At 37.2% G+C, this 14,878-nt stretch overlaps 1 protein-coding gene across 3 annotated transcripts in view; it reads right to left on the reverse strand.

Annotated features, from left to right (window-relative positions):
* The window catches only part of LOC128237392 (synaptotagmin-7-like), a 226,040-nt gene that overhangs the window by 93,710 nt on the left and 117,452 nt on the right, over positions 1 to 14,878 (reverse strand). Inside the window, exon 1 of one of the 3 annotated variants that reach the window (XM_052952897.1) lies at positions 13,787 to 13,893. The exons of the other annotated variants lie outside the window; for them this stretch is intronic. Within the exon in view, the coding sequence (XP_052808857.1) occupies positions 13,787 to 13,809 (23 nt within the window). The 5' untranslated portion in view covers positions 13,810 to 13,893. Of the gene's footprint in view, positions 1 to 13,786; positions 13,894 to 14,878 lie in introns of those variants that run through there. 3 annotated transcript variants of the gene reach the window in all.

Below are 14,878 nucleotides of genomic sequence, written 5' to 3' on the forward strand. Positions count from 1 at the left end.
GCAATATATACTCCTTACTATAAAAGGAATTATTTACACTTCAGGCAAAGACATAATACAACACTAACTTAATCAACTAATTACCAGGAGAGGTTCAAGGGCCAGATTTGACCAGTGCCTGACCCTATAAATAATCTAAGCCATGTATGTTATATATGGTCATTCCAAAGTAGCTTCAAATTACTCCAAGACAGCTAGCTTCCACACATGTCTAAACTATTCCCATAGTAACTATCAGTGAACATGTGATGGTGGTCATATTTTTAATTAAAACAATAATACCTTTTCTCTCACGCATAGCACGCCATAAGGGAAAATTCAGCAAACGGCATAGAAAATGGACAAGTACGATAAAATTGAAATGCACATTTTCTGTGAAATTCCCTTATGACAGATATAGAAATATCTTAAAATAGGAAAATTTGCAGTGAAACTTTCAGATTGTGTTTCTGCAGCAATTTTAAACTAAACACAGTTAATTTGCAGATCACAAATGTACTTTTTTTTAATGATGCAAGGTGATGATGGACAATCCATGGGTCACAGTAAGCTTTAGCAAGTTTAAGTTAAGCTTGGTTGTGAGTAACCCTGGTTACAGCTATTCTGGTTCATTTATGTATGTCAGTGTATAGCACTTTATATCTCTCCCAGAAGACAGTATCATTTTAGTGGAGAGGCGGGGCATCATCCCTGCAAAACACTCAGTTGATAGTCAAGTGGCTTATCACTAGACCACAGATCCACCACTCTGAGTAGGGATTGTTTTTTAAGGTAAGTCTTATGATTAACATTAACGGCACTGTCCATATGTGTGGGGCCCATCAATGCAGTGAAAACTACAGGGACAAGCCCATAGCCAAAAATGTAACTAAGGTCTTGTAACTTTACAGTATCTGTCCTTACATGCACACTCCTTAAAGATAAGTCTGCATGATTAACATTAACGGCACTGTCCATATGTGTGGGGCCATCAATGCAGTGAAAACTACAGGGACAAGCCAAGTAGCCAAAAATGTAACTTAAGTCCTTTAACTTTACAGTACCTGCATGCACACTCCGATAGTATCATACATAATAGACGGGCATTGACTTGCCAACACTACCTGCCAGTGTAAGTTATTCTTTATTTTTACTTTAAGAAACAATTCATTACCCAGCTGCTCTGTACATTTACACCAAATGTCCTGAATGTAATCTTTATTAAATAGTAAATAAAATCATTGTTATTAACCATATTTTTTTTTCATGAAAACAAATTAAGTATCCTTCAAGAGGCAGTCAAATCTATGAAAGTATCAACTGCATTAATTTGTCTTGAATGCCCAAACTATTAAATGATCAATGATCAGATCTTCCCAACAATGAGAAACTAAGCAACCTAATTCTGGTGACCATTTATAAACATTACAATGATTTTTATCTGATCTCAGCGAATTTATTATTCTAACTCCTTGATATATCATTTGGGTCAAATGGCTTCACTTTGCTACCTTGAAATTGTTATCATGTGGTTAAATGTCTTAGAAAAATTATGACTCTCTTAAAGTTTTTAAATCATTGTCATCAGGGGAGAACTCCAAGAAGTCCTAATGGAGCATTGTCATCAGGGGAGAACTCCAAGAAGTCCTAATGGAGCATTTTCATCAGGGGAGAACTCCAAGAAGTCCTAATGGAGCATTGTCATCAGGGGAGAACTCCAAGAAGTCCTAATGGAGCATTGTCATCAGGGGAGAACTCCAAGAAGTCCTAATGGAGCATTTTCCAGAGTATGAAAAAGTAGGTTTATTATGATTGAAACAACTACAAGAATTCTATCCCTATAAAAAATCTGAGTATTACTTCTTTCTTAGAACAAAGTTGATTTAAGGAAAATGGGATGTCTACTTACGAAAATAGAGCTATCTTTGTGTGGTCTAAATCAATACACTTAACAATCATGACCACCAATCTTATATCTCAGCAATGAACCTGACTCATATATGTCCAAATGAAAATTGACTATGGAATGATCAGACCCATACAATCATTTTGTCCTACGATCATAAAACAGCAGTTGATTTCAAGGCTCTAAGTTCGGACTTTCCACATTTGTAACATCAGACTTGTAGAGAGACTTTCCTTCATTATTTTTTTTTTAAAGACTGTTACAGTAGAAGCAAACGGGTGTCATCATATATAATTCGAAATTAGAAAAAAACCATCACTTAACCGCCCAAGAATCTATTTACGTGTAGTGCCCTTTTCATGTAGCAAGTTTATAAGACGTTGGTTGATTAGTTTGTTTAAGTTTTGTATTAATATTTGAATATTTTTTTAAGTTATTGCCAACATTGAGTATGACCATGCTACGAAGGCAAATGAGATGAAATAAAAATGCAGTAAAGAAGTTGTTACCAACCTGGATGATCTCTGCCATGTGTAGGACCAGACATTCTGCCCTACATTCCCACAGAGCATCTGAACAGCAGACAGTTTATCCATCTCCCATACCTCACATCCACAATATCACTAAGTAGCCTCCCTTGAATAAGTCACTTTACCTCCCTTAGTTTTCAAAGGTAAAAAATTAACTGCACTAGTTAAAGGATCCAAACAGTAAGTTTCACTCAACACTTCCTCTCAATTATGTTAACTCATGAATTTTTAAGACTATCAAACTCCAATGTTCACCGAACTAGGCCAAGCTAAAGCAGCTATCAACAACAAATTCACTATTCTAACTGTCTTGTTCTCATTATAAAAAATCTGAAAAGTAAATAAATTCTAATACAGTCTTCAACAAGTGTGACTCCTCTTATAGTATAAGCCGTGCAATGATGCAACTAAATGTTCACATTTTCGAGAATCTAACAAATATCCATATTTCAATGACAATAAATTGTAGCTGGATCCCACTTGTAACACTTGCATGCTCAGATTCTGTCAGAAATCCCAACCACAGTTTATAAAACAACCAAAATCCAGAGAATTATATGGCCATCAAGTATGCTATGGAATCACCAGATAAACCACCATAAAGAGTGAATAAAGAATCACTTGAAGACTATTATTAATTCCTTGGAAAATAGATTGCATAAGTCTGCCACATGTCTGACAATATTTGGAGAATGTTTTCCTAATTCCATAAAGCTGAATTCTTGTCTTGATTGCTTGACATGTCTCGCCAACAAACATAGACCAACAAGAAATAAGGCTGGTGTATTTCAATTTGCATACTAATTGAGAAGCTTTAGCCTTTGGTTCACCATAATCTCTCCTGACAACCTACTAGAAAACCATCCAAGAAATTCTTATTGACAAGATAGTTCATAAAACTGATGAATTACATTAAGTGAACTTGACTAAACAGATGATGTCTGTTTGTTTTAAATTAACTTTTTGCAATCAAAATCTCATATATGACAACAACAGAAAACATACATGCCATATCCCCCGGCGGGGGGAAAAATCCCCCGGAATTTCGATCCAACCCCCGGTCTCCCGGCGGGAGGTAAAAATCCCCTGGATTTTTTTTTTTTTTTTGAGATTTTACATCAGGCAATAATGACAAAGTGAAACCACAGTATGTGAGTGAAACTGAATGTAAAGAAACAACTCGACAAGGGTGAAATGACTGTTTAAAAAAGGTTTGATAAATGCCAAAAGGAAACCTACGGTAAACAACAAGTGATCAATTAAATTTAAGTAATTTTTATTATGATCAAAGGCAAAGAAATATTACTATTTTGGAAAAGGAAGAAATTAATAATATTCATTCCATTCTCTTGGTGTCTGAACTTCATCATAGCTGATAGTATTAAGCAGAATTTTTTAAAAGACTTTGGAGGAAGGTAAATTTAATTTACAGTATTACAGTATGACATGACAGTGTATCATAAGAATATGATAAATCATGACATAAAATAATTCTGTATAATGAAAAAGTTAGAGGTTTTCATAGCAAAATATATGTGAATACATTTTTTGGTACTTGCATCTAAAAATACTTTGAAATTTCGCCAACTTAAACCTGCTAAAAAAATCCACCTGAATACTACCAAAATCCCCCTAAATTTCAGCCTTTCTGAACAAATCCCCCTGAATGGTCTCCAGAAAATATGGCATGTATGAGAAAACTAAATTTTCACTAAATTGCTTCAACGATTTCTTTACATAGTTTGGAAGGTGAAGACACTGGTAGTGGATTTGCTAGCTTTGTTTCCTCTACCAAGTTTGTAAGATTTGTAGTGGATTTGCTACATACATTTCCCCTACCTGTCTGGGAGATAAGTAGTGGATTTGCTACATAAATTTCCTCTACCTGTCTGGGAGATAAGTAGTGGATTTGCTACATACATTTCCTCTACCTGTCTGGGAGATAAGTAGTGGATTTGCTACATACATTTCCTCTACCTGTCTGGGAGATAAGTAGTGGATTTGCTACATACATTTCCTCTACCTGTCTGGGAGATAAGTAGTGGATTTGCTACATACATTTCCCCTACCTGTCTGGGAGATAAGTAGTGGATTTGCTACATACATTTCCCCTACCTGTCTGGGAGATAAGTAGTGGATTTGCTACATACATTTCCTCTACCTGTCTGGGAGATAAGTAGTGGATTTGCTACATACATTTCCCCTACCTGTCTGGGATATAAGTAGTGGATTTGCTACATACATTTCCTCTACCTGTCTGGGAGATAAGTAGTGGATTTGCTACATACATTTCCCCTACCTGTCTGGGAGATAAGTAGTGGATTTGCTACATACATTTCCCCTACCTGTCTGGGAGATAAGTAGTGGATTTGCTACATACATTTCCCCTACCTGTCTGGGAGATAAGTAGTGGATTTGCTACATACATTTCCTCTACCTGTCTGGGAGATAAGTAGTGGATTTACTACATACATTTCCTCTACCTGTCTGGGAGATAAGTAGTGGATTTGCTACATACATTTCCTCTACCTGTCTGGGAGATAAGTAGTGGATTTGCTACATACATTTCCTCTACCTGTCTGGGAGATAAGTAGTGGATTTGCTACATACATTTCCTCTACCTGTCTGGGAGATAAGTAGTGGATTTGCTTCATATATTTCCTCTACCAAGTTTGTAAGATAAAATGATTTGGATTTGCTACATGTATTTCCTCTACCTGTTTGGAAGACATGGAATGGATTTGCTACATGTATTTCCCCTACCTGTTTGGAAGATACGGAGTGGTTTTGTAACATTTATTTCCACTACCTGCTAGGAAGATACGGAGTGGTTTTGTAACATTTATTTCCCCTACCTGTTTGGAAGATACGGAGTGGTTTTGTAACATTTATTTCCCCTACCCCTTTGGAAGATACGGAGTGGTTTTGTAACATTTATTTCCCCTACCTGTTTGGAAGACAAGGAATGTATTTGCTACATGTATTTCCCCTACCTGTTAGGAAGATACGGAGTGGTTTTGTAACATTTATTTCCCCTACCTGTTTGGAAGATATGGAGTGGTTTGTAACATTTTTTCCCCTACATGTTTGGATGATAAGAAATGGTTTTGATTCATTTATTTCCCCTACCTGTTGGAAGATATAGAGTGGATTTGCTACATTTACTTCCCCTACATGTTTGGAATATATGGAGTGGTTTTGTAACATTTATTTCCCCTACTCATTTGGAAGATATAGAGTGGATTTTCTGCATTTATTTCCCCTACATGTTGGAAGATATAGAGTGGTTTTGTAACATTTATTTCCCCTACCCTGTTGGAAGATATGGAGTGGATTTACTACATTTATTTCCCCTACCTGTTTGGAAGATATAGAGTGGTTTTGCTACATTTATTTCCACTACATGTTTGGATAATAAGAAATGGATTTGCTACATTTATTTCCCCTACCCATTTGGAAGATATGGAGTGGATTTACTACATTTATTTCCCCTACCTGTTTGGAAGATATAGAGTGGTTTTGCTACATTTATTTCCACTACATGTTTGGATAATAAGAAATGGTTTTGCTACATTTATTTCCCCTACCTGTTTGAAAGATATGGAGTGGATTTGCTTCATTTATTTCCCCTACCTGTTTGAAAGATATAAAGTGGTTTTGGTACATTTATTTCCCCTACCTGTTTGAAAGATATGGAGTTGTTTTGGTACATTTATTTCCCCTACCCCTTTGGAAGATATGGAGTGGTTTTGCTACATTTATTTCCCCTACATGTTTGGATGATAAGAAATGGTTTTGCTATGTTTATTTCCCCTTCCTGTTTGTAAGAAGTGTGGACCACATGGTAACTGTTGCTATGTTGCTTGATCAACATTCACTATATACACTGCAACATATTCACTACATTCAAATCTGTTATGTTTTAAAGGTGTAGCACTGTTACATGGTTGCAACATTTTTGTTAGGTAATATAATGTTTTATTACTTTTATTTCTTTGACCAAGTTGCAAAAGGTGCTTTTCTACCAAGGTTCGAAGGTGTAAACACTCCTATTCTACCCAGTTTTGAAACTGTAGATACTGGAAGATATAGCCTATGCTATTTGGTGCTGTTGGTGTTGCTCAACAATCCTTAACTGCCAGTCAACTGTCTAGATAAAATTGTCCTAACACATTTCTTGTAACATTAACTGAATTATTTATGATTGCAACTTGTTTTTTGTCCATTTTTGCATAGCAGCGAAATTCCAATTGCCAGGATTTTATGGCCCAGTAATGCTTGCTCGACTTCTTCTATCAAGTTTTAAAGAAAGATTGAGATGTCTAATACTCAGAGCATTGCCACCATGTGACCACTATATGCAGGGGACCACTATCAATTTAACCAAGACAAACAGAGTGCTGTCAGAGACCAATAATAAATGTTTTCCTCATTGAGAAACCATCAGATACTAGTTATGACAGGCCAGAAATCAATCTATGTATGCAAATATTCAGACAACCAGTAATCCCAGGAGTTAAATATTGGTGGATGTTTGTTGGCAAATGACCACACTGGTAACAGTCTGGTTGTGAGGGGAATAGTAATGTTAGCAAACATGGCTTTTTTTTCAGGAAAGCAGGCAATTACGGAAATAAGCTCAGGTCTCAGACCAGCAGGACATTCTGTGACCTAATAATCATCGCTTTTTAAGGTCACATTTTATAAATGATGGGACCTAATTTGTGTGACCCAAAAATTATTCCTTCTTAAGGTCAAATTTTAAAAATGATGGGACCTTATTTATGTGACCCAAAAATCATTGCTTTTAAGGTCACATTTTAAAAACGATGGGACTTTATTTTATAACACATTCACCTGCTTTTCATTTTTATAATGACTATTTATGTCTTATCACATAATAAGATGATAGTTGACCATAGCAAGGATGGTCTATTGTTGGCTAAAAACAAGCACTCACAAACATCACCTTCAGCAATGCAAACACCCTTCTAGCTACAAACAAGCACTGACACAAACATCACCTTCAGCAGTGCAAACACCCATTTACCTAGAAACAAGCTCTCACAAACATCACCTTCAGCAGTGCAAACACCCTTCTACCTAGAAACAAGCAGTCACAAACATCACCTTCAGCAGTGTAAACACCCTTCTACCTAGAAACAAGCACTCACAAACATCACCTTCAGCAGTGCAAACATCCTCCTACCTATAAACAAGCACTCACAAACATCACCTTCAGCAGTGCAAACATCCTCCTACCTATAAACAAGCAGTCACAAACATCACCTTCAGCAGTGCAAACATCCTCCTACCTATAAACAAGCACTCACAAACATCACCTTCAGCAGTGCAAACACTCTTCTATCTAGAAACAAGCACTCACAAACATCACCTTCAACAGTGCAAACACCCTTCTACCTAGAAACAAGCACTCACAAACATCAACTTCAGCAGAGCAAACACCCTTCTATCTAGAAACAAGCTCTCACAAACATCACCTACAGCAGTGCAAACACTCTTCTACCTAAAAACAAGCACTCACAAACATCACCTTCAGCAGTGCAAACACCCTTCTACCTAGAAACAAGCTCTCACAAACATCACCTTCAGCAGTGCAAACACCCTTCTACCTAGAAACAAGCACTCACAAACATCACCTTCAGCAGAGCAAACACTCTTCTACCTAGAAACAAGCACTCACAAACATCACCTTCAGCAGTGCAAACACCCTTCTACCTAGAAACAAGCTCTCACAAACATCACCTTCAGCAGTGCAAACACCCTTCTACCTAGAAACAAGCACTCACAAACATCACCTTCTGCACTGCAAACACTCTTCTACCTAGAAACAAGCACTCACAAACATCACCTTCAGCAGTGCAAACACTCTTCTACCTAGAAACAAGCACTCACAAACATCACCTTCAACAGTGCAAACACCCTTCTACCTAGAAACAAGCACTCACAAACATCAACTTCAGCAGAGCAAACACCCTTCTACCTAGAAACAAGCACTCACAAACATCACCTTCAACAGTGCAAACACTCTTCTACCTAAAAACAAGCACTCACAAACATCACCTTCAGCAGTGCAAACACCCTTCTACCTAGAAACAAGCACTCACAAACATCACCTTCAGCAGTGCAAACATCCTTCTACCTAGAAACAAGCTCTCACAAACATCAATTTCAGCAGAGCAAACACCCTTCTACTTAGAAACAAGCTCTCACAAACATCACATTCAGCAGTGCAAACACTCTTCTACCTAGAAACAAGCTATCACAAACATCACCTTCAGCAGTGCAAACACCCTTCTACCTAGAAACAAGCTCTCACAAACATCACCTTCAGCAGTGTAAACACCCTTCTACCTAGAAACAAGCACTCACAAACATCACCTTCAGCGGTGCAAACACACTTCTACCTAGAATCAAGCACTCACAAACAACAACCACCTACCTAGAAACAAGCTCTCACAAACATCACCTTCAGCAGTGCAAACACCCTTTTACCTAGAAACAAGCACTCACAAACATCACCTTCAGCAGTGCAAACACCCTCCTATCTAGAAACAAGCACTCACAAACATCACCTTCAGCAGTGAAAACACCCTTCTACCTAGAAACAAGCACTCACAAACATCACCTTCAGCAGTGCAAACACCCTTTTACCTAGAAACAAGCAGTCACAAACATCACCTTTAGCAGTGCAAACACTCTTCTACCTAGAAACAATCAGTCACAAACATCACCTTCAGCAGTGCAAACACCCTTTTACCTAGAAACAAGTAGTCACAAACATCACCTACAGCAGTGCAAAAACCCTCCTACCTAGAAACAAGCTCTCACAAACATCACCTTCAGTAGTGCAAACACCCTCCTACCTAGAAACAAGTACTCACAAACATCACCTTCAGCAGTGCAAACACCCTTTTACCTAGAAACAAGCACTCACAAACATCACCCTTACCAGTGCAAACACTCTTCTACCTAGAAACAAGCTCTCACAAACATCACCTTCAGCAGAACAAACACTCTTCTACCTAGAAACAATCAGTCACAAACATCACCTTCAGCAGTGCAAACACCCTCCTACCTAGAAACAAGCTCTCACAAACATCAACCTCCTACCTAGAAACAAGCTCTCACAAACATCACCTTCAGCAGTGCAAACACTCTTCTACCTAGAAACAAGCTCTCACAAACATCACCTACAGCAGTGCAAACACTCTTCTTCCTAGAAACAAGCTCTCACAAACATCACCTACAGCAGTGCAAAAACCCTCCTACCTAGAAACAAGCTCTCACAAACATCACCTTCAGCAGTGCAAACACTCTACTACCTAGAAACAAGATCTCACAAACATCACCTTCAGCAGTGCAAACACTCTACTACCTAGAAACAAGATCTCACAAACATCACCTTCAGCAGTGCAAACACTCTACTACCTAGAAACAAGATCTCACAAACATCACCTTCAGCAGTGCAAACACTCTACTACCTAGAAACAAGATCTCACAAACATCACCTTCAGCAGTGCAAACACCCTACTACCTAGAAACAAGATCTCACAAACATCACCTTCAGCAGTGCAAACACCCTCCTATCTAGAAACAAGCTCTCACAAACATCACCTTCAGCAGTGCAAACACCCTTCTACCTAGAAACAAGATCTCACAAACATCACCTTCAGCAGTGCAAACACCCTACTACCTAGAAACAAGATCTCACAAACATCACCTTCAGCAGTGCAAACACCCTTCTACCTAGAAACAAGATCTCACAAACATCACCTTCAGCAGTGCAAACACCCTACTACCTAGAAACAAGCTCTCACAAACATCACCTTCAGCAGTGCAAACACCCTTCTACCTAGAAACAAGATCTCACAAACATCACCTTCAGCAGTGCAAACACTCTTCTACCTAGAAACAAGCACTCACAAACATCACCTTCAGCAGTGCAAACACTCTACTACCTAGAAACAAGATCTCACAAACATCACCTTCAGCAGTGCAAACACTCTACTACCTAGAAACAAGATCTCACAAACATCACCTTCAGCAGTGCAAACACTCTTCTACCTAGAAACAAGCTCTCACAAACATCACATTCAGCAGTGCAAACACCTTTCTACCTAGAAACAAGCAGTCACAAACATCACCCTTACCAGTGCAAACACTCTTCTACCTAGAAACAAGCTCTCACAAACATCACCTACAGCAGTGCAAAAACCCTCCTACCTAGAAACAAGCTCTCACAAACATCACCTTCAGCAGTGCAAACACTCTTCTATCTAGAAACAAGCTCTCACAAACATCACCTTCAGCAGTGCAAACACTCTTCTACCTAGAAACAAGCTCTCACAAACATCACCTTCAGCGGTGCAAACACACTTCTACCTAGAAACAAGCTCTCACACCCGTGATATCACCTTCAGCAGTGCAAACAACATCCTCCCACTCAAAAACAATTCTGGCAAAGGCAATAAGATATCCAAACTAAATTCTTTTTCTTAATTGTGATAAGAACTGCCAGGCCATATAATAATGCCTTTGTCAACAATAAAACAGCATTCCCAAAAAGATGGGGACAATCACTAAGTATTATTTCCTAATGGCTAGCACCAGAGCTATACCTAGAAGTCGTACCAATCAATATACATGGTGGTAATCTGCCAACCAGGGTGATAAACAATGTTTTCAGGAATAATATTAATGGCAGTTTAAGCACATTTCCATAACTGAGCAAAATGTATTGTAAACACTTAATCATTAAGAGCGTGTTCCTAATGATTTATATGGTCTAGGTCTAAGATATTTTTAACTGAACCATTCTTTACATGCAGTGACCCCACCCTCTCTAGATCCTGGCACCATGGTAATGATGGTAATGAATATTGAATGGCTATATTCTCTATCAAGATTGAAAAACTCCCCATGCCCTTCTTAGTCGATTTAAGTCATAAATTATTTTGCTACATATTTGAGTGAACTGAACTATGATCCAGTGTTAAAAAATGAACATTAAGTAGAGCAAATAAAATCCACTCAATGTTTTGCCATTTGCTATTTTTAAACAGACAAAAGATTCTTGAAGTTAAAACTGAAGGGAGGCGGACAAAAAATCCTCCCGCTCATTTTTGTATAGGTGGAAACAACCCCCCCCCATCAATTTTTCAGCACGGACATAATCCCTTCTATCATTTTTACAAGGTGGACATGATGCAATAATAAATAGGTTTTATTTATGATCAATCAATTGTTTTCCAAATATATATGTAAATAAACTTTCCTTGTGATCTTTTAAAGCGACAGTCCGCAAAAGTAACCGTATTTCAAAAGTTTTTAATAAGTTCCACATTGTTTCAGACCGACTGAACCGCAATTATTTTTTTAAAAAATCGCTTTAATAACTTCGATTTAACAAATTGAAAATTGCCGAAAGTTGCTATTTTTAGACGGCAAAAGAGAAAGTAGGTCTACGGTTTTTCCGACTACTCTTGGGGGCGATACTATTTCCCGGTCCCTGTCTCATCCGGTCCCGGTCTCCTCCGGTCTCTGTTTTATAGTAGCTATCGGGCGTGATCAAAAAGGTGTTAATGACCGCGGAGGGTAATAGGATTACAAAAGATTACAGTTGATTAAAACATTAGATATGTGATGATAATTATGTCACTATTTATTTCAAATTTTATATCAATAAAACATAAAATAAATTTAGGCAAAGATAAAAACATGAAATATGTACTGAAATTAATGTCATGAATAACAAACACATTGAGTGTGTGTTTTTTTCATATTAAATTCAGTTATAAGTATACTATTGATAATAGTAATACAAAAAATAACAATGCTTGACTACATGTAAATCAGATATGAGTCGGATATGCAAACATGGAATTTTTCAATTGTAATCATTTATGCTTAAAAAAAATTTATGTCGGGGGGGGGGGGGGGGGTAAACATAAAAGGAAGAACAATAACATAACATAACATAATTTAAAAGGTGCAATTCTAAGTTACTTCATACTCTAGCCGTCCTCAATCTTTTATGCAAAAAACATGAGCATTTGTACTGCATCACATCTTTCTCTACACCTTTAACACGAATTGCATAAATAGTGTATACCTATAACAAATTGCATAAATTAAGACATAATGTTTATATATTTTATACCATTTTGTTACATATAAAAACAAATAAGATTGTCAAAATCGTGTTATAAACATCAGCAACACAATCCGTTGCCTGGGGCCATAAGTTATGAACCGGGAATTATGAGACCGGATGAGACCGGATTTTACGAGGAGAGACCGGGAAATAGTATCGCCCTGCGCATGCGCAAGAACTTTGGAATCCCACTGTTTTTTCTATTTATATAACCGTTAACTCTCGGGGGCCGGTAGTTAAGAAGAGATATTGAAAATGACACGAAAAACTCATTTCTAGGTCGATTTGAACCAAAATTTTTTTGGATTCGTCAGTCAGGAATGCTTATCAACACATAGATGAATTTTATTTTTTTTTCATGGCTAATTTGCCCGATTTGCGGACTGTCGCTTTAAGGTCAAACATGCATTCAGTGTTTGCAGTATCATAAAACATTAGCGTTTTCAACACTCCATCAATAAAGTAATTGATTTTAGAGTTCACAAATCTCAAACAATAAAAACTGATAGAACATTCAAGTTTACAACACTCCACCAATAAAATAATTTGTTTAAGAGTAAACGAATCTCAAATACTAAATTATTCACAACATTTTTTATTATTATAACGAAAAGATGAAAAGATGTTGTAAGTTTTCTTTATAGTTTTAAATGTGAAATGTCCAATCTTTCAAATCTATACCCTTTATAAATTAAAGTGCAGCATTGAATAAACAATGAAATATTTCAGACCTTGAGTCAGACAGACGGAAAAACAGACAAACAGACAGACACAGAGAGACTATCAGTCAGTTGTTTGGTCCGTCGGTCGGCTGGGTGGGCAGGCAGGTAGGCACTGACTGATCGACCGACATACAGACAGACAGGCAGACAGACAGACAGACAGACAGACACAAGCATTAAGACACGAATAGGTATACATACAAAAACAGACAGACATACACAGAGTGACAGACGGACAGATGACTTCAATATAGCCATTTAAAGAACAATTAAGAAATTTAGATTTGATCACCAGCAGTAACTGTTACTTGTTAAATGGACAAAACACAGACTAAGAATTAATGACGGCAGGCAGACAAATCAGAATTTGAGTATTTCTACAAAACTTTGCTACTCAACCAGACATGTTAAATTAAACAACAGCATTAAGACCTTCCCTTATAGAACAAACTAATAAATAATTAAAACTTACCTTTTCTTCAGGAACTTTGCCATTTGTGTTTAAAAAATCCAATAGAGGTAAATATAGCGCCAACCAATACTATTAAAAATGTTTTGTTTACACTGATGAGCTATAACAAATGGTCGTCATTACTGCTTATATATATCTGACAAATGTTCCGCCAATCAATACCCTGGTTATAACCCATGTGATACAGCCCTAAAACAGCCAAATCATTAACTTAAACAACTTCCCACTACTTCTTCCTGCCCTATTTCTGCTATAACTATTGAACAAAAGCATGGCAAATACCAGCCTGTTTTGGACTCTGATAAAGATGCTGACTTGTCAATACACACCCTAGTAAGTCATCCATCAGGAATCTATCTAATGATATTATTTCCTATTGTTTATTTCTCAGTATTTATGGCTGTCACTTAATGAGGCACCAGTGCTAGATATTCAAACATTTCCTGGGATTTTTAGGGACAGGACATGTTTCAGACCAATATTGTATTTATGCTTGCATGTTATTAGGTCAGAAGCAAGCACTGCTTTTTGGTAAAGGTCTCTCAAATAGAAGAAAAGGGCAACTGTCTAAGATTTCATCAATGCCTTTTCCTTCTCAAGAATTCTAATGAGATCACTTAACATCTTGAAACTCTGCAAGGCGTAGAAGACCTCAATCAGAACTTCTTCAGAAAAGTCATTACAATGAGGATAAGATGTGACCGATAAACGACAAATATCTCTGAGATGGCAGTGTCTTCTTTATCTTATGAAAACACCATATACATAGATTTTACAGTCAGATGCACAATGTCCATATATATTTTAATATAAGGCCTAATGAAAAAGGGGATTTTTTTCCCCTCTGTATGATAATTTCATTGGTCAATACAAACTTGTTATGGTAGTCAGGTGACCTGCGTTCAGTCAATAAATATTAATGTACATAGGTCATTCAGCATCAATTGGATCTTGGTAATGAAAATGCCAGACAAAGTCAGATGCATTAAATGTTTAACTGTTATTAAATGCAAATCCATATTGCATTTATCAGTGATCAGAATGGATGGTTGATTGTGTTGCATGTGTGTGCTTGTAAAAGCATTGTTCAAG

Source organism: Mya arenaria, chromosome 6 (assembly GCF_026914265.1).
Source record: "Mya arenaria isolate MELC-2E11 chromosome 6, ASM2691426v1".
Taxonomy (NCBI): domain Eukaryota; kingdom Metazoa; phylum Mollusca; class Bivalvia; order Myida; family Myidae; genus Mya; species Mya arenaria.